The sequence below is a fragment of the Bos taurus genome, chromosome 4 (assembly GCF_002263795.3).
Source record: "Bos taurus isolate L1 Dominette 01449 registration number 42190680 breed Hereford chromosome 4, ARS-UCD2.0, whole genome shotgun sequence".
Taxonomy (NCBI): domain Eukaryota; kingdom Metazoa; phylum Chordata; class Mammalia; order Artiodactyla; family Bovidae; genus Bos; species Bos taurus.
The window spans coordinates 50533968-50559826 of NC_037331.1; the positions used below are offsets into that span (position 1 = coordinate 50533968).

At 38.3% G+C, this 25859-nt stretch overlaps 1 protein-coding gene across 2 annotated transcripts in view; it reads left to right on the forward strand.

Annotated features, from left to right (window-relative positions):
- Positions 1–25859, forward strand: part of CTTNBP2 (cortactin binding protein 2) — a 168904-nt gene that overhangs the window by 51256 nt on the left and 91789 nt on the right. For both annotated transcript variants that reach the window (XM_005205448.5, XM_059885861.1), the window contains exon 3: positions 16904–17128. In XM_005205448.5, the coding sequence (XP_005205505.2) occupies positions 16904–17128 (225 nt within the window). The remainder of the gene's footprint in view (positions 1–16903; positions 17129–25859) is intronic.

Genomic DNA, 25859 nt, shown 5'->3' on the forward strand with positions numbered 1-25859 from the left:
ACTGCCTTCAAATCATCGACTTTCCATTTCCCTTGATGGCTGTTGATATGGAGTGAGTCATCTTCAGCTGGTAGAAGGTGAGAATGTTGAGATCTTTCTGTTTATGTTTTCCAGATACTCAGCAGGGCTTGCATTAGTGAATTTCTCTCAGTGACCAAGGCTGGATCCATTGGAAAGTGGGAGGGGATGCAGCCCCGAGAGCACATTGTCATCATCATTCTCTCTTTATGTCCTGGGGAATTTTATTTTTAACTGCGCCAGCTTATGTTTCCTGCAGCTATAAAAGGGACCATATTTTAAATTTTTAATCACAACCTCTGCCCACAGAAATTATCTGTTATATTGTCCCTAGGAGAAAACACTGCCTTTCTTTCTTTGTTTTTCACTTTTTAAATTTTTTTGCAAGGGTAAGATTATGTTAACACTGTTCCCATACCCACTACTATTTGCACATTTCTTCACTTGAATCACAAATAAGTAGGCATTTCTGGAATTACCACATTGGTAAACTATATTATTCCAAAAATAATGAAATCCTTCAAGTAAGCTACCTTCCTTTCTCTTGAGGTTGGTCTCTTTTTGTTTGTTTGGGTAACTACTTGTATGTTCATTTTAGACAAGGTGTTTAATGCTGGTTTTGTTTTTCTTATTATGAGTCCAAAGTTCTAGGTGATTGAAGCCAAATCAGAAAATGCTTCAGTGGTCATGATAATGTGAATAACATGCAAACAGGAGAAAAACCTGTTTGAGAATTTTCAAAACAGGAATTCGGTCCAGCAAACATGAAGGAGAGTAACTGCCAAATTCCTGCCAGTGTGCTTGGTACAGAAATATTCAGTCCCCAGAAGTGGTCACTGCTTCTCTGGATAGTCTCCGACCACTCTACAGAAGTCTTATTTGCAAATGCTTTAATATCAATGATTGAGTAAAATTTTATATTTTTTTAATCACCAGAAACATATTTTCTGACAGATGTTCTTCTAAGCAGTGTTTTCCAGCAGCTGCTGTTTTGCTAGTTCACTGTACGGTAACAAACTTTGTTAGGTTTTTGATGGGGTTATATATTTTATTGGAAAAATTCTTTCAATTTATTTAATATCTAGAAACTTGTTGACTCATTGGAAAAGACTCTGATGTTGGGAGGGATTGGGGGCAGAAGGAGAAGGGGATGACAGAGGATGAGATGGCTGGATGGCATCACTGACTTGATGGACGTGAGTCTGAGTGAAATCTGGGAGTTGGTGATGGACAGGGAGGCCTGGCGTGCTGCGATTCATGGGGTCACAAAGAGTCAGACACGACTGAGCGACTGAACTGAACTGAACTGAGAAATTTTAGAAAACTTAAAGATACGATTTACAGCTTCAACAAATGAATGGCTAGTATACATTTGTTACTGTAAGGCTACAAATAGAATCTTTACATGTTGACATCTAAATTTACCCTGAGAGTAGAAAAATGCATTCATTAATGGGGGCAAAGCTTATCAAGTTAATGGCTCAACAGTATCTTCTCGCTGTAAATGTGGTGTTTGAGAACACATCATTGAACTTACATTAGAACCAATTTCACATATTAAAAAGTGGTATTTGAAATAGGATTCTATTGTATTTTGTTCTAGGTCTTTGTATTTTGCACTGTAATCTTTTAAAAATATCTCAAAGGACTGTATTATCTACGTCTTCTCTGTTGCTGGAATGTCATATTCATACGCATTTAAGTGTTGGATGGTGAGTTCATTTCCATCAACTGACATGATAAGTCGCTTTTGCTGCATGTGTAGCATCTCATGAGCACACCCTCAGTACACGGAGGAGAGTCTAGAATAATGGACCCTTAGGAGCACAGGACATTTGCCTTAAGGATTATGATGCAACTGAAGAGGCAGAATAGTTCTAAAGGTGTGAATGCACACATGAACACAATCACCCAATGTACTAGAAGCTTGATAAATGCCCTGGAGCTATAACTAACATGGTGACTCGACTTGGTACTGGCCTCTGACTCCTAACTTCTCATTTCTCTAAGGAGATAGGCTAAAGGATACAAAAATAAGCAAAAACTTGCAAGCTAGAAAGAATGTTATCATTAGTAAACTGGCATACATTGAAGGTGTCTCAGACCATAAAGAGTCTGCCTGCAGTGTGGGAGACCCAGGTTTGAGCCCTGGGTCAGGAAGATCCCTGGAGAAGGAATGGCAACCCAATCCCATGGATGGAGGAGCCTGGCAGGCTACAGTCCACAGTGTCTCAGAGTCAGAAACGACTGAGTGACTTGACTTCTTCACTTCACTTCATTATTTATTACACACACACTATCTTCCAGACACCGAGCCAAGTGCCTTCCCTGTGTTATTTCATTTAATCCTTCAAAAAAACAGTGACAACTTCCTGGGTTATGTATTCTCTTATGAAACCAGAGAAGACCCAAGGGAGTCAAGTAACCAGCCTGGGTGTATATACCTTGATCGCTGAGCCCACTCTCAACAGATGCACTCCCCATAACCCCCAAAATAAAGGAATATCTGCTTGGTAGAATGTTGAGATGAAGGGGAACTGACTCACTTCCTGGGTCCCTATGATGCCCTCTCAGGAGGCGGACCTGTAACTTAGAAAGAGCCAGCCCACTCCTACCTCCTAGGATCTGGGGAGGTGAGGGCAGGCTGGGGGATAAGTAGGGAGTTGCCAATTGAAATCCCTTCTGTGACACAAAGGAGAAGTGTCAGAAAGCAGGATTGCTGCAACAACCAGAGAGCTTATCTGGGCGTCCAGGCTACTCCCTGATATTTTCTCAGGACTGAGGATGCCAAAGACATGCCCTCATACCTAGGGAACAAGTTCAGCCAAAGAGACTCCTTGTCCTTAACACGCAGGGTTGGGGCCACGCAACAGGAGCCATATCTCTCGCAGGGGCCGTCACTCTTCTCAGCTGAAAGCAGCATTGCAACGTAAATTTGCACCCGTCTGCTCACTGTTCACCATATTCGAGAAGAATTTTAATAGCAGTTCAGATGGAGAGTAAAGATACTCAGGGAGCTTCTACCTACCTGCTTATGGTTAAAAACCAGATCTGTGTTGACTCCCACTGATCCAAAGATGGAGTCAGCAGATACTAGGAAAATAAAAAGAAAAATCTGTAAGGCCTATGAAGAGTTTTGCAGCGTAGAACAAGGAAGATAACACTTGAAATGCAAAGGAACAACCTCCATCTGACAAAAATTAACATGAGAAGTAAATTTTAGAAAGTAATTTTTAGAGAGCATCTGCTTTGTGTCTTAAAATTCAAGGAAATAGAGGCTCTGAAATTAGACTGAATGGTGGGTAAGCCAGATTGTGATGGAGAGACAACTGCTACAAAGCTAAGGGGAAAAAATCTCAGAATGGAGCCTGTATCTTGGAGGCTGGAGAGAGCCCTGGCTGCACCCCTTCTAGCCACACAACCCTGGACAAGCGCCTTGCCCACTCAGTGCTTCATTGTTTTTATCTATAGTGTGAAGACAGCAGTACCTACCTAATATGGTTGTCATGAGAATTTAAAATGTCCTAGGGAAATGAAAATATATGTTAGAAGTGAGAGGGGAACAAAAATTGGCACTATAAAAAAACCTGAATCCAGTTTTGAATTTCCCAGAACCCGGAGGAAGGGATTAAAGGGACAAAATAGAAATGAAGATACATGTATGTGGAGCATAGAGAATGGAGATCTGCTGGAGAAAAATTGATGCTCCTCAAAAAGGGCTCAGCAGTAAAAGTCTCCACCTGCAGTGCAAGAGACTCAGGTTCAGTCCCTGGGTCAGGAAGATCCCCTGAAGGAGGAAAAGGCAACCCACTCCAGTGTTCTTGCCTGGAAAATCCCATGGACAGAGGAGCCTGGCAGGCTGCAGCCCATAGGGTTGCAGAGAGGTGGACATGGCTGAGCATGCACTCACGCAGAGAAGACTAGAACAAATGAAATGGATGGCTGTAACCAAGATGTAGCGGAGTCTTTAGATGAAAAAGCTACATGCCAGGATAATACCAGCCAACACCAGGAATAATCTTAAGTGTTATTTCTTAATTTTAAGGATGGAGAAAGAATCGACTTAATCAGGCAGAGAAACAGGAGGCTTACCTGAAAGGGAGAAAATCCTCCTTGGCTTTGGACTTGCTCCTGTGTACTATTGGATACGGAAGGAATCTTAGGATGGCCCCTTGAGAATGTTTTTACCCAGACAATGTAAATGTAAGAAGGAAGTAGAAATCATCTAAAGACTGGTACAGATAGAAAGCATTCCCATCCAAAAGCTGCTTGAAAAGTAAGTGACCTAGAGATATGCGTAGTAGAGAATAAGCATAAAAATACTTGAAATAATGGTAGAAAAGTGTAGAGATAAGCAAGAAATTGGTTATTCTTATCCTTGACTGGGGCATCAGCATACTTAGGAGAATCTTGGTAGACTTACTGAATGTGTTGGACCAAAACCCAGTGTTTGCAGAGTTATATAGATGATTCTGATGAGCAGTTAGGACTAAGAACTACTGCTTTAGCAATTTTAATCAGTGTATGTACTATGCAGAGATAATTAGAAAAGTGGGAATATTTCCAAAGATTTGTCCAAAGTATCTTTTTATTCTCAAAGTTAGGCTAATCAATTTGAAAATAGAAAACTGTAAGATATAAAAGCAAATTTTAATAAAGGAAAAGATACTTTCCATGGCAAGAGTTAATTTTATGAAAAAGGCCCTCTGTTTTCAAATGTGTTTCTAATTTATACATGATTTCAATCAAAGTTATCATTGTTTTACTTTTTAGAAGTTTATACGTCTCAATCTCATCTGGGACAATAAACTGTTAGCATAGCAAAGAAATTTATAGAAACATATTGTGAAGGAGGCTTGTTCTTTTGGTGGGTGGCATTTAATAATACAAATTAAAACTTTTGTACTGGAGAATTATGGATAGAAAGATAAATGAAATAGAATAAAATATATAAACAAGACCCAGTATTATAAAAGTAAGGCAATTCATAATAATAAAAGGATTTGTTGTTCACTTGCTCCGTCGTGTCCAACTCTTTGCAACCCCACGGACTGTAGCCTGCCAGGCTCCTCTGACCATGGAATTATCCAGGCACGCATACTGGAGTGGGTTACCATTTTCTTCTTCAATATAACTAATAACATACCTCAAAATACATGAAGCAAAAGTTGACAGAATTCAAGAGAGAAATAGAGAATTTCATAATCACAGTAGGTTTTAATATCTCTCAGGGGAAATTCCAAATATATGTAAAGTTTTGGAAAAAAAGAAACTTCTGTGTGACAAAGACAGAATCACAAAATTGGAAAATGAGTGGCATTAAAATACAGCATCAAAATATTTGAAATATAGCTAAAACCATGTTTGTAGGAAAATTGAGAGCTTTAAATGCTTGTATTAAAAAGGAGAAAGATATACAAATCGGTGGCCTGAGATTCTACTTTAAGAAACTACAAGGAGGAGAGCAAAATAAACATAAGTAGAAGGAAAATTTTTTGTTGCTAAATAGCAGCAATGAGAAAAGTACAAAATATGCAATAGAAAATTAACAAAGCTAAAAACTGGCTTGTTGAAAAAAATCAACAAAATTGACTTATTCCTGATTAAAATAAGCAAGAACAAGAGAACACAAATAACTAATTTTTGTTCTTGTTCAGTCGCTCATCCATGCCTGACTCTTTACGATCTCATGGACTGAGCATGCCAGGCTTCCCTGTCCATCACCAACTCCCAGAGCTTACTCAGACTTATGTCCATTGAGTCCATAATGCCATCCAACCATCTCATCCACTGTCGTCCCCTTCTCCTCCTGCCTTCAATCTTTCCCAGCATCAGGCTCTTTTCCAATGAATCGGTCCTTCTCATCAGGTGGCCAAAGAATTGGAGCTTCAGCATCAGTCCTTCCAATAAATATCAGGACTGATTTCCTTTAGGATGGACTGGTTGGATGTCCTTGCAAGTCCAAGGAACTCTCAAGAGTCTTCTCCAATACCACAATTCAAAAGCATCAATTCTTCAGCACTCAGCCTTCTTTATGGTCCAATTCTCACATCCACACATGACTACTAGGTAAAACATAGCTTTGTCTAGGTTGGTCATAGCTTTTCTTCCAAGGAGCAAGCATCTTTTAATTCCATGGCTGCAGTCACTATCTGCAGTGGTTTTGGAGTCCAAGAAAATAAAATCTGTCACTGTTTCCATTGTTTCCCTATCTATTTGCCATAAAGTGATGGGACCGGATGCCATGATCTTTGTTTTTTGAAAGTTAAGTTTTAAGCCAGCTGTTTCACTCTCCTTTTGCATCCTCAGCAAGAGGCTCTTTAGCTCCTCTTCACTTTCTGCCATGAGGGTGGTGTCATGTGTATATCTGAGGTTACTGATAGTTCTCGCAGTAGTCTTGATTCCAGCTTGTGCTTCATCCAGCCTGGCATTTCACATGATGTACTCTGCATATAAGTTCAGTAAGCAAGGTGACAGTATATAGCCTTGACGTACTCTTTTCCCAGTTTGGAACCAGTCTGTTGTTCCATGTCCAATTCTAACTGTTGCTTCTTGACCTACATACAGATTTCTTAGGAGGCATGTCAGGTGATCTGTATTCCCATCTCTTTAAGAATTTTCCACAGTTTGCTGTGATCCCCACAAAGATTTTAGTATAGTCAATGAAGCAAATTTTTTTTTTTTTCAATTCTCTTGCTTTGTCTATGATCCAACGGATGTTGGCAATTTGATCTCTGGTTTCTCTGCCTTTTCTAAAACCAGCTTGAACATCTGGATGTTCTTGATTCACGTACTGCAGAAGCCCTAACTTGGAGAATTTTGAGCATTACTTTGCTAGCGTGTGAGATGAGTGCAACTGTGCATTAGTTTGAACGTTCTTTGAAATTGCCCTTCTTTGGTATAGTAATGAAAACTGGCCTTTTCCAGTCCTGTGGCCACTGCCGAGTTTTCCAAATTTGCTGGCATATTGAGTGCAATACTTTGACAGCATCATCTTTTAGGATTTGAAATAGTTCAAATGGAATTCCATCACCTCCAGTTGCTTTGTTTGTAGTGATGCTTCCTAAGGCCAACTTCCTTCACCAATATTAGGAATGAAAAAAAGTATTATCACTACAGATCCTACAGACATTAAAGTGATAGTAAGTGAATAAGGTGAAAAACTTCAATACCCCTAGAGGAATTGGTCACATTTCTTGAAAAATAGAACTTACAAAGTTGATATAGGAAGAAATAAAATTCCAAATGGCTGTATGTCTGTTTTTATAATTCATTATAAAAAACCTTCCCCTAAAAACAACTCCAAGCTCAAAGGTTGCACTGATAAATGCCATCAAACATTCAACAAATAAACAATACTAATATATACAAAACTTATCAGAAAATGCAAAAGGGAGCATCATGGCCCAAATCATTTTTTTGCAGTTGTTGTTGTTCAGTCACTAAGTCATGTCCGACTCTTTGCAACCCCATGGACTGCAGCACACCAGGCTTCCCTGTCCATCACCAACTCCCAGAGCTTGCTCAAACTCATGTCTATTGAGTCAGTGATGCCATCCAACCATCTCATCCTCTGCCCTCCTCTTCTCCTCTTGTCTTCAGTCTTTCCCAACATCAGGGTCTTTTCCAATGAGTCAGCTCTGCTCCTCAGGTGGCCAAAGGATTGGAACTTTAGCTTCAGCATCAGTCCTTCCAGTGAATATTCAGGATTGATTTCCTTTAGGGAAAGGAAAAGGAAAAGGATCAAAACAAAGGTTTGATCTCCTTTGTATCCTAGGGACCCTCAAGAGTCTTCTCCAGCACCACAGTTCAAAACCATCAATTATTCAGCACATAGCCTTCTTTATGCTTCCAACTCTCAGAGATCTGTACGTGATAGCTGGAAAAAACCACAGCTTTGACTATACAGACCTTTGTCCACAATGTGATGTCTCTGCTTTTTAATATGCTGCCTGGGTTTGTCATAGCCTGTCTTCCAAAGAGCAGGTGTTTTTAATTTCATGTCTGCCGTCACCATCTGCAGTGATTCTGGAGCCCAAGAAAAGAAAATCTGCCACTGTTTCTGCTTTTTCCCCATCTATTTGCCATGAAGTGACAGGACCAAATGTTATGATCTTCATTTTTTGAATGTTGAATTTTAAGCCAGCTTTTTTACTCTCCTCTTTCACCTTCATCAAGAGGCTCTTTATTTCCTCTTTGTTTTCTGCCTTTAAAGTGGTATCATCTGCATATATGAGGTTGTTGGTATTTCACCCAGCAATCTTGATTCCAGCTTGTGAATCATCCAGCCCAGCGTTTTGCATGATATACTCTGCATATAAGTTAAATATAATATAATATAAATATATATATATACTCTGCATATAAGTTAAGATTAGAAGTATCCTAATCCTCAAACAAAGAGTTTTAAAAAATAAAGAAGGAAAATATGGACCAATCTCTGTCATAACTGTAGACACAAAATCACTACTGCTGATGGGAATAAAATTGACAGACTCCCCACTAAAGAGGAATTTGGTAATGTATTTCAAAAGGTCTTCATTATGGTGAGCTATAGTACCGCTATAGTACTCTATATAGAAACCTATATAGAATGCTATATAGAAACCTATATGCAGGTCAGGAAGCAACAGTTAGAACTGGACATGGAACAACAGACTGGTTCCAAATAGGAAAAGGAGTACGTCAAGGCTGTATATTATCACCCTGCTTATTTAACCTATATGCAGAGTACATCATGAGAAACGCTGGGCTGGAAGAAGCACAAGCTGGAATCAAGATTGCCGGGAGAAATATCAATAAACTCAGATATGCAGATGACACCACCCTTATGGCAGAAAGTGAAGATGAACTCAAAAGCCTCTTAATGAAAGTGAAAGTGGAGAGTGAAAAAGTTGGCTTAAAGCTCAACATTCAGAAAACGATCGTGGCATCCAGTCCCATCACTTCATGGGAAATAGATGGGGAAACAGTGGACACAGTGTCAGACTTTATTTTGGGGGGCTCCAAAATCACTGCAGATAGTGACTGCAGCCATGAAATTAAAAGACACTTACTCCTTAAAAGGAAAGTTATGACCAACCTAGATAGCATATTCAAAAGCAGAGACATTACTTTGCCAACAAAGGCCCATCTAGTCAAGGCTGTGGTTTTTCCAGTAGTCATGTATGTATGTGAGAGCTGGACTGTGAAGAAAGCTGAGTGCCGAAGAATTGATGCTTTTGAACTGTGGTATTGGAGAAGACTCTTGAGAGTCCCTTGGACTGCAAGGAGATCCAACCAGTCCATTCTGAAGGAGATCAGCCCTGGGATTTCTTTGGAAGGAATGATGCTAAAGCTGAAACTCCAGTACTTTGGCCACCTCATGCGAAGAGTTGACTCATTGGAAAAGACTAATGCTGGGAGGGATTGGGGGCAAGAGGAGAAGGGGACAACAGAGGATGAGATGGCTGGGTGGCATCACTGACTCGATGGACGTGAGTTTGAGTGAACTCCAGGAGTTGGTGATGGACAGGGAGGCCTGGTGTGCTGCGATTCATGGGGTCGCAAAGAGTCAGACACGACTGAGCAACTGCACTGAACTGATAGTACCTCTATGCCCACTTTCTGGAGAGTTTTTTTTTTTTTTTTAATCACAAATGGATGTTGGATTTTGTCAGAAGCTTTTTCTGCATCTATTGAAATGATCATATGGTTTTTATTTAATCTATTGATGAGGGATATCACCTTAGTCGATTTGCAGATATTGAAAAATCCTTTCATACGAAAATGGTTTTATCTTTTAACCCAGTAATTCTGTTTCAGTGAATTTAATATTCCCACATTTTACCTGTAGGTATGTTAGAACAGTTGAAAGTAAAGTAAGTGATAAACTAAGATTTTTTTTTAGTATATAAGGATTCATATGTGGAATGCTATTAAATATTGATGTAGATCATTGAAATAGGAACTGTTTAGCAAACTAAATGAGAAAGTTTACTTGAAACATACTCCCTTAAGTCCTTGATAACTGTTTTTGGTATTAAATACATGCTTGTAAAACATAAATTGTAGAGTACCAGGAAATCTTAATAGTGACTACTTTCTGGTAATTGAATCATGGATCTTTTTGTTCCTTTTTTTTCCTTTTATTATATTTTCCAAAGTTTAGCAAACTGTATTTTAAATCAAAATGTAGAGTATGTCAAGTAAGCTTATAGGTTTGGATAAGCACACTTACTTTTTTTTTTTCTATTAACATTGAGTAATAATGCCTCTTTTATAAAATTTAAAATTGTTTTTTGATATGGAAGTTTTATAAGTCATTGTGCATGACTAATCCCAGTAATAGAACCATTATTTCTGCAGCCTTAAATAAATAATTGGTATACATGGGGTTTTAAACTGGTAGCTCATTGTTAGAGACATAAAAGGCATGGTTTTAACTGTCTAGCAGTTGTAGATAATCTGCCTGCCAGTGCAGGAGATCCAGGAGACCCTGATTCATTCCCTGGGTGGGGAAGATCCCCTGGAGTAGGAAATGGCAACCCACTCCAGTTTTCTTGCCTGGAGAATCCCATGGACAGAGGAGTCAGGCAGGCTATATAGTCCATGGTATCGGAAAGAGCTGGACACGGCTGATCAAACACACAGAGGTAAAGATACAGCAGTTCGCAGCAATTAACTGCCCAGGGCAGAGTTGGCAGGTTGGTTCATCTGTGCTCCAGTTCTGATTGATGGATGGTGACTGCCTGGAGAGATGTATTAAGATAAATAGGATTTATCCTGGATTCGGCTTAAAGTGTGTTGAGAATGTAATAATGTCTACTCTAAGCAAGAGAGCAGAACAATGAGGCATGATGTGCCATTCTTGACCTAGTTAGGGAATAAGGGTAATCTTATTTTTACAGTTGAATGTGGGCCGTATTTCTAGCTGAGATGAACACTGATGGTTATTTGCAAGGTGGTTAAGTGGCAGGCAGGGTCATAATAAAGGACTGACAGATTACTTCTGGCTCTGGTTTCTATGAAATCAAACCATTTCACAGATACTGTTAGAATGGTCTACTTGCCTGTGAGAAAATAGATCATTTATTGAAGTATGACTTCCAGATTTTAACCTCAGGCACCAGGTAAATCTAAGTCACTCATAATATATGGTTCACAATATTTATTATGTATGTAACTGGCATGACAATTTCTGCACATCCAGATTATTTTGTCCATGAGCAGGTAGGCTGTTGTGACAGCTCCATGACATCCTCCTCCTGCCTTGCAGGCAAGTTCATGACACGCCTTCCTTTCCTGTGTCCCATGTATGTCTTGGCACATATCAGTGATGTTTGAAATGTGCTCACTGGACTGATTACTCAGACTTTTTGACATTCTTTAGTCCAGAAAGTTACATTTTGTTCCTGGCTAGTGAATTTCTAAGCCTTTGTAATCACTGAAGGGCAATGAATGTCGTTCTCCAAAAGACTGTAGCTTTCACATGGTTGTTCCACCCTCTACAGTCCACTCAAGTACTATGTATGCGTGTGTGTGTGTTCACATGCATACACACTGTGTATGAATGTGTAAACTCACTCCTAGAATGACATTTATTTGCAGGTAGGATTTTTTTCCGAGTCGGGCACGACTGAGCGACTTCACTTTTTCACGTTTCACTTTCATGCATTGGAGAGGGAAGTGGCAACCCACTCCAGTGTTCTTGCCTGGGGAATCCCAGGGACGGGGGAGCCTGGTGGGCTGCCGTCTATGGGATCGCACAGAGTTGGACACGACTGAAGCAACTTAGGAGCAGCAGCAGCAGATAAATTCTCATGTTGGCTGCTTGGAAAAAAATTCCATCCCTCTTGATATTGAATAATAGTATTTCAGGGTTTGAGAGGAGTGTAGCAGTTTAGAAGCAGACGGCCTGCCTAATTTTTGAGACTCTGCACCCACCCCATTTCTACCATTTCAGCCGATGTTTGAAACGCTGCCAGACAGATTTCACAAATCCAGTGCAGCCTATTATTACTTTGGAACAGCTTTGACCCTTAAACATTCCTTTTTATAATGGCAATAATTCTATTCCTTGAGAATAATGAAAGTAGTTAAATACTTCTGTAAAGATGAAATGACTTCAGATATTGAAAGATTTATCATGCTTCTATAAGTCTTTTGAGCATTCCTGTTTTCTTTTTCTATTCAGTTCTATCTTCAAGTCCTTTTTGTATTGATCATTCTTTAAATATTTCACCCAGAAGTGAGCCCAGTAGTCCAGAGATTGTCTGCTTCTGATTGACAGATCTTTTCTGTTCATGAAGCCTGATGTGGAGTCTGGATTTGCGGTGTGGAGGGGCAGTGTTCATTTCTGGTTCACTCCTGGAAGGCAGTGTTGATTGCAGGCCCAAGTGGTTTTCATACTTGTTTCAGTGTTTCTACCCAAGCACTGCCTCATATTAATCACTGTGAAAGTCCATCTAGTCAGGCTGGGCTCATCGTTTGGATCACCCCTTGTGCTTGTGTATCCCTGGCACCCTTGGTAATGGCCCCTGCCTTGTGTAGGCTGGAGCTGAAGACCGAATCCCTCCGCAGTCTTCTTGCACTTAGATCTGTATTAATGCTAGTGGGTTTTGGTGGTTTTTTTTTTTTTAGTTTTCAGATACTCAGTGCCTTTTGATAATATGCTGCTTTTGGGGAAAAGCATATTTAGGAACCATTTTTTTAATTGGATTGTATTTTGCACTTATGTAGTACTCTCTGAAGAATGAATCTTGAGGGGAAAAAAAACGTGTAAGTTTGATTACATTATGTTGGTGTATGGTCAGCAACTGTGAAAGTACATATAGAGCATATGGAAAATTTAATTACTTAGAATATTGTCATATTTTTGTCTTTCAAACTTCATTACTATTTCTTTGTATTGATCTGAATAATGTTGTAAGCAGTAATAATTTTTGAAGCCCTTTCTACTATTCCAGAATACTCTAGTCATAAATTACAAAATGCTTCAGAGTAGTCTTTAAAGTAATACTGCCTGGGTTGAATACTAGCTCCTGTTGAAATGACCTTAGGAGAGGAAGTTAATCTTTCTAAGCCTCAGTCTGCTTGTCTGTAAAATGTGAATTGGAAAAGTGGTTCTCTCCTGAACTTAATTTTAGGAGAAAATGAATGGGAAACATCTTGCAATAAAAAATAAGCTCTTAGTAAAATTTACCTTTTACTAATACTTTTTAATGTTACAAAATCATTCCAGCTTTTCAGAAGACAAATAGAACTGCCTTATGATCCAGCAATCCAACTGCTGGGCATACACACTGAGGAAACCAGAATTGAAAGAGACACGTGTACCCCAATGTTCATCGCAGCACTGTTTATAATAGCCAGGACATGGAAGCAACCTAGATGTCCATCAGCAGATGAATGGATAAGAAAGCTATGGTACATATACACAATGGAGTACTACTCAGCCATTAAAAAGAATACATTTGAATCAGTTCTAATGAGGTGGATGAAACTGGAGCCTATTATACAGAGTGAAGTAAGCCAGAAGGAAAAACACCAATACAGTATACTAATGTATATATATGGAATTTAGAAAGATGGTAACAATAACCCTGTATATGAGACAGCAGAAGAGACACTGATGTATAGAACAGTCTTTTGGACTCTGTGGGAGAGGGGGAGGGCGGGATGATTTGGGAGAATGGCATTGAAATACATATAATATCATATATGGAACGAGTCGCCAGTCCAGGTTCGATGCACGATACTGGATGCTTGGGGCTGGTGCACTGGGACGACCCAGAGGGATGGTATGGGGAGGGAGGAGGGAGGAGAATTCAGGATGGGGAACACATGTATACCTGTGGTGGATTCATTTCGATATTTGGCAAAACCAATACAATATTGTAAAGTTTAAAAATAAAATTAAAAATATAAAAAAAAATTTTAAAAGATAAAAAAAAGACAAACTAATGTGATGTTTGTCAATATGTTCTAAAATTAATTGGTGATATGTTGTAATTGTGACCTACGATTCAAGTTTTTAGGGTTCCCCCCCCCCAAGAGGATTATATGCTGTAGAAAAAGCTGAATAGCTAAAGTACTTTTCCTTTTATTTTTGCTAATTGAGTCCAACCTACTTCAGTTGATCTTACAAAACAATGAAAGCCAAAAGTAGGAACTCTGTATGTCAGATCCTCCATTAATAATGGCCATGTTTTTATTTTTTGCTTACAACTTTCTCAGGATTCTATATAACTTCAGATTCTGATGAAATTATGTTTTTATTTATCAGTGGTTTAAGAGTTTGAGTCTGTTTTTATAATTATAGTTAGCATGTGGCTTCATAATGACTCATTTCCCTGAAATGCATTTCATTCTCAAGTAATTCTGATGCATAATCCAAGAAGTTATCTGCACATTCAGCTATTCCTTTTTTTAGGGAAAGGGCTCTTCAAACTCAGTATTATACACATTTCAAGTCCTTTTTATTACACAGTATCCTTAAATATTAATACTTTTATATTGATCTACCCTTATTAAAAGTAATGTGGTACATTCAAGATTAAGAACTCTGCTACAAAGAAAGATGTACTAAGAAAGGTAGACTTCTTACAATAATGTTAAAAGAAATACTTCCATAGTTGAAAAATGAGAACCCCTGCTTAAAATGTAAGTTTCAGCAGGGGACCTATATAATAATAAATATGGATGCTAAAATGAGGACCAAGATGCCAGATTTTCAGAAGAAATTTGAAATCCACATTTGACTTTTAAACTCCTAACCCACATTGAGGGTATAAAAAATCTAATTGTTGGAGATTCAAGAGAGAAAGGATTTTTATCCAGGGGCATTTCTCTGGAGAGAATGCTGTGCATCCTGCCCCATCTAGTTGCTTTTCCCTTCATCTCAGGAAGAAGTAATTTTAATTGGTTGTTAAAATGTAAGTTTCAGCCGGTAAGGCCAGTTTATCGACTGAACCATTCAGGTAGAGGGCTCCTGTTCCCCTCACTTCCATCTTCATCCTTTACCTCTGGTCCCTTCCAATCTGGAGAGGATGAAAATAACTAGGAAAGACAGGGAGAAAATTGAATGAAAGAAGACAGGTTTTCTTAAACACTTCCTTCCCAGGTGGTGCAGATCCTAGCTGGGGAAGAGAAGCCATCATACCACTGAAGTTGGATATTCTAAAAACCAAATTGAGATTTTTATATTTTAAAGTGACTATAGGTATTATTGGAGAAGGCAATGGCACCCTACTCCAGTACTCTTGCCTGGAAAATCCCATGGACAGAGGAGCCTGGTAGGCTGCAGTCCATGGGGTCGCTAGGAGTCGGACCCAACTGAGCGACTTCACTTTCACTTTTCACTTTCATGCATTGGAGAAGGAAATGGCAACCCACTCCAGTGTTCTTGCCTGGAGAATCCCAGGGACCGGGGAGCCTGGTGGGCTGCCGTCCATTGGGTCACACAGAGTTGGACATAACTGGAACGACTTAGCAGCATAGGTATTATATCAGATAGAAATGATTAGAAAAACCATGGGGACTATCCCAAGTGTTCACTCAGGGGTGAAAGATGAATCACCACATTGAATAAAAATTAAAAGAAAAAAGTTAGGATAAAAGGAAATTGCTTTTGTAATTGCATCTCTAAAATAATACTTATTTAGTGCATTGATTATATAATTGAAGAATCTAGAAATACCAAATGTTTTTTGACTTACAAACCACTTTGATTTTTTAAGTTTAAAATAATCCTCTGAAAGATAGCTTAAATTTTATGGTGAATTGGACTTTTCTTAAATTATATTTTCTAATCTGGTAATAGGAAAAGAAATGTTACATTTTCTCACTTGTCATTTGCATTCGTGTTTATCTACTTGTTGGCTTGCTGATAGTGGTCTTAAAATGGAAAAGTTGAGTTGGTCAGTGCAGTTGGTTTAAATTAAGGAAATGTATGTAATATTTCTTTAGAAAACATCTTTGACATTTTGGAAAATTAAGCTTGATTTATTGTAAAGTAATTTAGTTTTTCCACTGGCAGTGGCATAGAATAATTTTTTTCTAGTAGCTATTCCGAATGACCTGAGTTAAGAAAACGTTGCTCATTTTCAATATATTCCTAATACTATTTTCCTGCTATTTTCCATTTTATGCAAAGGCCATTGTAGGCTAATTATAGAAAATTGCATTTAGTGCCAAGTGGATGTGAAATTAACTTTGACGCTGATGGACTGACATTTAAAGTAAAATGAGGTTACATTCTTCCCTGGGATTCTATGAACTATATTTTAATGTCCTTCAGTTATGAGAAGACATTTGCATCTTCCTAATTTTCTGGGTTTTTTTTTTTTTTTTTGGTAGTTGGTCACATTTCACAAAATGTGAATGTTGTGATTTTTGACATTAAAAAATTCATGAAATATTTTCTTCAAATATTTATAAAATTCTTTCTGACTATACAAAACTTGGAGATTTATATTTTGTGACTTAACATGGTGAAGATTATGTGAAATATAAGTTCTGTAAACATTATTTTGCCTGTTTTTTATTTTTTTGTTATAAAAATTATTTTAATTGTTGATATTTATTTTACTTTAAATGAGAAAAGACTGCACCTAAAATTCAGAACCTTGAAGGGGTCTGCATCATGAGAAAAAAACTGTTTTTGCATCTTTTGCAATTTAAAAGACTATATTCTTAAAGGAAGAACTTTTGAACATAGCTTGGCAGACTGGCCAGGGTTTGAGGTCACAATCTCCTTACTTCTCACCACCTGACATCACACGTAAGCCATGACTCATGACGGTTGTGAATGCCATTTGGAGCAGTATCTACAAAACTTCATATAAATATTTTTCTGTATATTTTCATTTCTTTTCCTGAATACATTCCTCTGATTTTGTTCTAGGCTCGCAGGAAGGAGGTATTTATCCAGGAACGGTATGGGAGATTTAATTTAAATGACCCATTCCTGGCACTACAGAGAGACTATGAAGCAGGTGCCAGCGATAAAGAGAAGAAGCCAGTTTGTACCAACCCCCTCTCCATCCTCGAAGCAGTCATGGCACACTGCAGAAAAATGCAAGAAAGGATGTCCACACAGCTGGCTGCTGCTGAGAGCAGACAAAAGAAGGTATTGAGACTTTCCAATAGTCTTTCTTCCCATAACACAGTGTAGAATGAGGAGACCACTTCCGAGGTGGTGGTTTTGTTCTTAAATGCTGTATTTTCAGGAATGCAAAATACCGACAAACTATGGAGACCCTTCTCAAATGTAACTCAAAAATAACACTAAATCATAAAAGAAGTATGAAAAATTATGTTTCTTATAATAGTTACTATGATGCTTTCATTAAAATAGGGATTTTTGGAGGGAGAGTCTGTTTCCTAATGCCCTAAGGCATGCTTAACTGCTCAATGGGTGATCCAGTAATGCAACCAGGACTGATCATATGGTGGCATCCCCAACTTTCTTTATCTAGCTTCTGTCTCTTATATTTCTTTGCAATTAGAAATTATTATTATTTTTTAATGAAAATAGTATGAGAATAGAATGAAAGTTTGCTTAGTATAATGCAGTCTCACAACATGTCATTTGAAGTTCTGGTTCGTCTCAAACTCGCCTCTGGGGTCTGAGTGTCTGCTGCAGACCTCCAGGCTCCTGCTCACATGTGTTTCATTAAAACCAACCTCCTCCGCCTGCCTCACCTCCCCCAGCAACACAAATACACATTTATTGCACTGAGCACATGCTTCAAAGAGTCCTAAGCGATGAAAGCTTTCTGTGATCAACCATAAGGAAATAGAAGTTTAAATTTTTGTCCTTCTGATACACTGCTGAGATGACTGATTCCCTTTATTTGAAAAGAGTGAGGAAGACAGAGAAGGTAATGATGTCTGGTATGATTAGAATTAAAAGTAGTATGTTCTTCCAACCATTATTAAAACATAAAATAAGTCTTCTATTTGTCCTTTTCAGAGAATTTGTTATAGCTCACATTTAACACCTGATTAACAGTTAACCTGAATGCACTATACTATATAAATATTTATGATGCTGTCATTATAAATTAATGACTGTGTGGGCTTTCTCCCTGTAATTATTTCTTTGCAGTAATATATATTTGCTGGTGCTCTGGGATAGGTGTTGAATAAAATCAAACCTTTGCTCAGTATGCACATGGTAGAAAACTAAAGCATGAGTAAATAATAAAGAATAGACGGTCTTCCCTGCATGTGAGACCGAATCACACCGTTTTACTCTGGGCTCTACATACCATCTACAAAGTCCTGCAGACAACCACTGAGATCTCTAGAGCTTTTCAAAAATCCCCACAAACCATATAAGCTAAGAGCCAGTGTGTTTCCGTTGATGTCACTAAGGCTCACTTGTATGTCTTGGATGAGACACATTTCAATTACACTCTTAATGTGTCAAATGAGCTATTTCATAATAAAGTACGTCTGCTGGGGTTGTGCTGTATTATCAAAAATCAAGAAAATATTTTGTTTTTGTTGTAGTTTTCATCCAATACATACAATGCATGCTTTACCAAATTTTACTTCAGTTTTGCATTTTATCTATCATTATAAGAGAGGAAAAAAAGTTGAATCAAAGCTTTGAGTTCAATTCTGAGTTGAATCAAAGCTCTTATTATCTAGTTGATTTTTTTTTTTTAATCAGCTTACATCCTGTTTGTTTCTGAATGCCTGGGTTATTTCCAACCTGGCTGGAAGTGAAAGGAAATTGTTTCTGTCCTATGGGTCCTGAGAGGCTGGTATGGAATGAGCCAATGATCTGTCTCCCGCGTATTACGGAGACACAGAGGTCCTTTATGGCCACATTGACTGGCTGTGCCGTCTCAGTGAAGGGTCTTTCTGAATGGCAGTGCTACCTTTTGTCCCTAAAGGATATTCTATCCAGTAGCCTGTAACGTGTGAGGAGAGTAACTGTTTGTACTCTAATCCTGGATCTTTATTTATGAAGAAAATAAGATAACATAGCAGCTGATAAGACCAGAGTCATTTCAGCAATAAAATTACCTGTCACCTCTACTCTTGAGAGTAAATATAGTAACCAGACATCGTCAGGTCTCTTACATGTAGAATAAATGGCAGCTTTAGAAATCTAAAAGCATTAAGACACAGAAATCCTTTATTTTAAATGAACCCAGGTCATCAAATCACTGCCAGAGCAAAAGTCAGGGAAAGCAAAGGTCCGATTATCTTCAGTTCAAGTATTTATTATCTGACACTGGGCAGAGCTCTGTGGTGATTCTAAGACATTTGGCCTGAACACTGCTCTGCTTGGCCTCTCTAGGCGGGAGAAGAAGCTTAGCACTCATTCATGCATTGGTTCCTGCTGAGACTACTAATAGGAGGGTTAACTGGTAATTTGCCTGCCAGGAAAATTTGGGCAAGAGTCAATTTGGCAAATGGACTGAGCCTCAAGCCACTTTGCATAAACTAATGGGTAATCATCATGGGGAAATTTGCCTCTGGTAATATACCAGTTAGAGGCAGTAACCCAGGTGGTTATTATTTGGGTTTTTACTTTTTATCTTGTGCATCATCTGGTGATACAGCTTCTGTTCTAATTTATTTTCAGTCATTTTATTCATACATAGTATAATTTCTAGCCTGGAAATAGAAAACATCTTTTAATTTGAGCAGAGCTTATAGAAGAAAAAAAGCAAAAATAACAACCAGGAAATTCAGAAGGGGGCATTTTTTTTCACCAGAGGAAAAACTCAAAGTAGTTCTGTGTATTAGATAGAGCTCCTTCTAGGTAGGGCTTCCCTGGTGGCTTTGCAGTAAGGAATCTGCCTGCAATGCAGGAGATGCCGGTTCTGTCCCTAGATTGAGAAGATCCCCTAGAAAAGGAAATGGCAAACCACTCCAGTATTCTTGCCTTGGACCTCCCTTGGACAGAGGAGCCTGGCAGGCTGCAGTCCATGGGGTCGTAAAAGAGTTGGATATGACCAAAGCGACTAAAAACAAAACAGAAACAACCTCTTAGGTGGCAGCTCAGCACAGTGAGGTCAGTTGCATAACAGTAGATGCATCAGGCAGAATGTGTAGTCACAAAGCAGTTCCAGTATTCATGGAGTTCATCGGAAAGAGCATTTATTTGTTGGCTACCAGCATGGTAGAGCATGGCTGGGGGAACTCGGGGACCAGCTCTTAGCAGCCAGCATCTCTGACAAATGCTCACTGTAGATCTAATCTGCAGTGGCTGATCCTTCTACTGAGCTGGATACTGAAGCTGGCTGATACCAGACGCACCACTGCCATCACTGCTCTGGGTCTTGGGTGGTGCTTCCCCTAGCCCTGCTTCTTTGCGTCACTTGTTTCCTAATTGATGCCTAAGAGTAGGTGCATTTGATTGGCCAAGCTCAGGCCACATGCGTTCTCCTTAGCTACAAGACCAGGAAAGCAACTATTGGCTGTATTTTAACTACCACAGGAGAGAACCATCAGTGCAAAGTTCCCCTGACATAGAAAGGAGTTTCAGCTGTTAGTCAACCAAAGAAATGATGAATGCACCAGAAAAGAGCAATGAAAACATGTTTTATTTCATATGCCTCTTTCTTCACATTGTAAATAATTGTAATTCATTCTGCTATTTGTACTCACTGTTTTCTGCTTCATGGTTATAACATACAAATGTAATTTAATTTTACATTGTTTTCTAGACTTTTGTTCAAGGATAACATGGTAGAGAAACATCTAAAATAACATTTTTAGGAAGAGTATATCAGCTTCTTTGTACATGAGTGATTGTTTTCAACTCCTTCCTGAGTCTGTTTTTGTATAACTCATTATTACAGTTCAAAATGCATTTTGACTCCCCAGGGAGCACTGTAGAGCAAGCATTAAGGGGAGCTGGAGACTGAGATCTGCAGCTTTGAGCCAGGACATGTAGGGGAGAATAGTTTCCCTTATCCATGTCTTCTCTTGAAACTCTAGATCAAGAGGAAGGGGCAGATGAGAAGTGCAGAGCCTAACAGCCGACTGACTGGTTGTTACAGCTCCAATAAGGAAGAAAATCTCCTGCATCTTACTATTATGTACTTGTTTACCAGGACTGGGCAGTTGCCGGTGGGGGTGACCCTGTAGAAAAGAGGAAGAGGGTGCAGTGAGTGTTAAAAGATTTGAGGGAGCATTAAGAAATATGATTAGATGTCATAAAAGTGTTTTGTGATTGTGACAGACATGCAGTCTGCTTTCTCCTTTTACAAATGACCAGAATTGCTTTCCTCTCTCTTTTCCACTTCGAATTAGAACTAATTGCCTTTACATTGCTGCTCCGCTCCCTCCTACATAGTTTTCCCTTTCATTCTGGAAAAACAATTGTTTGGTGCCTCTTCATTCATGGCTCCCAGTCTGGGTGCTATTCTTGGAGGAACCACCCACTTTCTCACTACCAGTGAAGCTGTGTTGGCTCTTCTAAGCTCTTCCATACAACTTGCTGCTTTTTTGCAAAAGGCTTTGGTGATACTCAGAGAAGGCAATGACACCCCACTCCAGTACTCTTGGCCTGGAAAATCCCATGGATGGAGGTGCCTGGTGGGCTGCAGTCCATGGGGTCACTAAGAGTCAGACACAACTGAGCAACTTCACTTTCACTTTTCACTTTCATGCATTGGAGGAGGAAATGGCAACCCACTCCAGGGTTCTTGCCTGGAGAATCCCAAGGATGGTGGAGCCTGATGGGCTGCCGTCTGTGGGGTCGCACAGAGTCGGACACGACTGAAGCGACTTAGTAGTAGTTGGTGATACTGCTCCATGCAAAATTTCCCCTGAGCCATTACTTGAAAGTGGTTGTGAGTAGATATAAATTGGACAGTAGTATAGCAGAATAAACTGGAACTCAATAATCTTTATACACAAAGGGCATGGTTCCTTCATAATCACAATAGAGTGCAGTTGAACTGGGGAGAAAGTCTGTTCCCAGCCCTAACCATCAGGTCCACAGACCCTGGATCACTGCTCAAAATTGTCCCAGATTTGGCCTTTGAGAGCCCTTTTAAGCTACTCCTTTTGATATATTCCCATAATTCCTATAGCACATTCTTATTACAAAAGGATTTTTTTTTTCTTACAGGCTATCATACACTTGTCTTATCCCAACCCCTGGGATTAGCTATTACATACAGGAGCTGTTATTTTCATTCCTTTCTAATGGAAAGTAGAAGTGAATCTAGACTCCAGTTTCATCCACCTCATTAGAACTGATTCAAATGTATTCTTTTTAATGGCTGAGTAATACTCCATTGTGTATATGTACCACAGCTTTCTTATCCATTCATCTGCTGATGGACATCTAGGTTGCTTCCATGTCTTGGCTATTATAAACAGTGCTGCGATGAACATTGGGGTACACGTGTCTCTTTCCCTTCTGGTTTCCTCAGTGTGTATGCCCAGAGGGATGGTATGGGGAGGGAGGAGGGAGGAGGGTTCAGGATGGGGAACACATGTATACCTGTGGTGGATTCATTTTGATGTTTGGCAAAACTAATACAATTATGTAAAGTTTAAAAATAAAATAAAATTAAAAAAAAAAAAAAAAGTGAATCTAGAGCTAGGAAATTATGCATACTTATAATATTCATAAACATTTTATATACACACATATCTGTATCTTCATTTATCTATAGTGAGTTCATACTTACTGACACCTCTGATTTTAATCCAAAGGGTACATTCTTATCCTTTATTTAGAACTAGCTCTTCCAACAGTGAGAAAGCTGTCAGCTATTATACTTCACTATATTACTCATTTACTGCAGCCTAGAACCCACAGGGCTTCCCTGGTACCTTGGCTGGTAAAGAATACGACTTCAATGCAGGAGACCCTGGTTTGATTCCTGGGTCAGGAAGATCCCCTGGAGAAGGGATAGGCTACCCACTCCAGTATTCTTGGGCTTCTTTGGTGACTCAGATTGTAAAGAATCTGCCTACAATATGAGAGACCTGAGTTTGATCCCTGTGTTGGGGAGATGCCTTGAACGAGGGCATGGTAACCCACTTCAGTATTCTTGCCTAGAGAATACCCATGGACAGAGGAGCCTTAAGGGCTGCGGGTCCATGGGGTCACAAAAGGTCAGACACGACTGAGTGACTAAGCACAGCGCAACACAGAACACAGAATCCATAGCACTGTAAAAAAGGCAAAAATGCAAACCTGAAATTCACTATTGTTTATCCCCTTTAAAGAGATATTTACATTAAATCTCACTTTAAAGTAAAATTTGCATAAGTGCACAAATTGATGTTTTAAAAATGCATATACTTGTGTAACCTGTACCTCTTAAAAGATAGAAAATATTTCCATTACCACTCAAAGTTTCCTGGAGTATCTTCTCAATAATTATCTCCACCACTTCAGGCAGCCACTGAACACGCCTCTGATTTTTTTTTTTTTTTTTTATCGTGGATTAGTCTTATCTCTGTACTGCAACTTTAGGTAAAAAAGATGACTGCAATGAAATAATGAGCCTTCTGTGTACAAACTGTAAGTCTTTCAACTTTGTTTTTATTTATGAAAATTGTCTTGTCTGTTCTAGATTGTTTGCATTTCCATGAAAGTTTTCTTTGAAAGTTTTCAGGGATGAAATTTCATTGACCTTTAAATATGTTGAGAATTGACATCTTTAACAATATTGAGTCTTCCAATCCATGATTATAGTATTTCTCTTGATTTGTTGAGATCTTTGTGGTTTCTTTCAGCAGTGTTTTATTGTTTTTAGTTTAGTAGTATTAAATGTCTTTTGTTAGGCTTATTTCTAAATATTCGGTGCTATAATAAACACATTATTTTTGACAAACATTTGTTGCTAGTGTGCAGGTACTCAATTGATTTTTGCATGTTGACATTGTATCCTGTGATCTTGCTAAACTTGCTTATTAGATTTAGCAGTTGTTGTGTATATTTTATATGATTTTGTAGGTAAATAAGCATGTTATCTGTGAATAAAACACATTTTAATTCTTCCTTTCCAAATTGCCTACCTGCCTTCCCCTTCTCTTTTCCCCATCATTTCACTGACCAGAGCCCAGAACCATCAGAACAATGTTGATCAGAAGCAGTGAGTGAAGACTTCAAAGGCCTTTCCTTTTCTTAGGGAGAAAACAGGCTGTTTAATGGTTAAGTATGATGCTAGCTGTGCTTTTTTATAGATGTCTTTTATCTCATTGAGGTTTCATTGTATTCTTTATTGAGTAGTTTTTATCATGAATGGGTTTTGAATTTTGTAAAATGGTTTATCTGCATCTATGGCTGTGGTCATGATTTTTCTCTTTATTTTGTTAATGCGATGAATCTTACTAATTGCTTTTCAAATATTAAACCAACTTGGATTCCTGTAGTTAACTTCAGTGGGTAACCTTTTATCATTCTTTTTAAATATTACTGGATTCAGTTTGCCTGTATCTTGCTGCAGAGTTTTGTTTCTGTGTTCACGAGTGGTAATTTTTCTGTGAATTTTAAAATAATTCTTTTGATATGAAAGTAATTCTGGATTCATAAAGGAAATTGGAAGTATTCCCTTCTCTTTTTTGAAAGAGTATATATAGGTTTGGTTTTGATGTTTGGTTGAAGTTACCCTCATATGAGTTGAGGGTTTTCTTTAGGGGAAAATTTTTATTTGTAAATTCAGTTTCTTTTGAAGATATAAAGCTATTCCATTCTTTTACTCCATCTTATGTCAGTTCTGAAAGTTGTATGCTTCAGAGGAATTTGATTTGTTGAATGTTTTGACACAAGGGTTTTCATCATTATCTTTTTAATGTTCATTTCATAGTGTTACCCCATCCTTTATTCCTGTTATTTGTGTTTTTTTATATCTGTTTCTTAATCTGTTTTTTTTTTCCTTTTTTTTTAAAATTTTATTTTATTTTTAAACTTTACATAATTGTATTAGTTTTGCCAAATATCAAAATGAATCTGCCACAGATATAAATGTGCTCCCCATCCTGTTTTTTAACAATGTTAATGATATTTTAGATTAAAACCAACTTTTGGCTTTGTAAATTTCTCTCTCATTTGTTGTCTCTTGTATTTTCATTGATTTCTTACCTGTGCTATTTCTAACCTTTGTTATTTCTTTCTTTTCACTTTGTATTTTGTTCACTTTTCCTAACTTTCTAAGGTAACACTTAGATAATTAATTTGAGACAAAACTTTTTAAAAAAATTTTACTGAAATATAGTTGACTTACAATATTGTGTTTAATTTCTGCTCTATTGGCAAAGTAACTCAGTTATACAGTTATATTTTCATTTTCATATGCTTTTCCATTATGATTTTACCACAGGATATTGAATATAGTTCCTTGTGCTGTACAATAGGAATTTGCTTATCCATCCTGTATATAATAATTTATATCTGCTGAGGCAACGCTCCCAGCCTCCTCTCCTCCCTCCTTGGCAAGCACAAGTCTGTCCTCTGTGTCTGTGAGTCTGTTTTTGGTTTGTAGATAGGTTCATTTGTGTCGTACTTTAGGTTCCACATGTGAGTGACAGCCTATTGTATGTCTTTTTCTTTCTGACTTCCTTAACTTAATGTGATGATCTGTAGGTCCATCCATCCATGTTGCTGCAAATAGCTGAGGCCTGGCGAGCTGCAATTCATGGGGTTGCAGAGAGTCGGACACGACTGAGCGACTGAACTGAACTGAATAATTAGCAGTAACAAGCATCTTTTCATGTGCCTGTTAGACATCTGTATGTCTTCTTTGGGAGACAATTCTTCTAAAGCAATTATCAATGTAATTTTCTGTGTATTTTCTGCTTTATCTGCCTTTGAGTACTCCTTTTGCACTACATCCAACAAACTTTGATATATTATTTTATTTTCAATT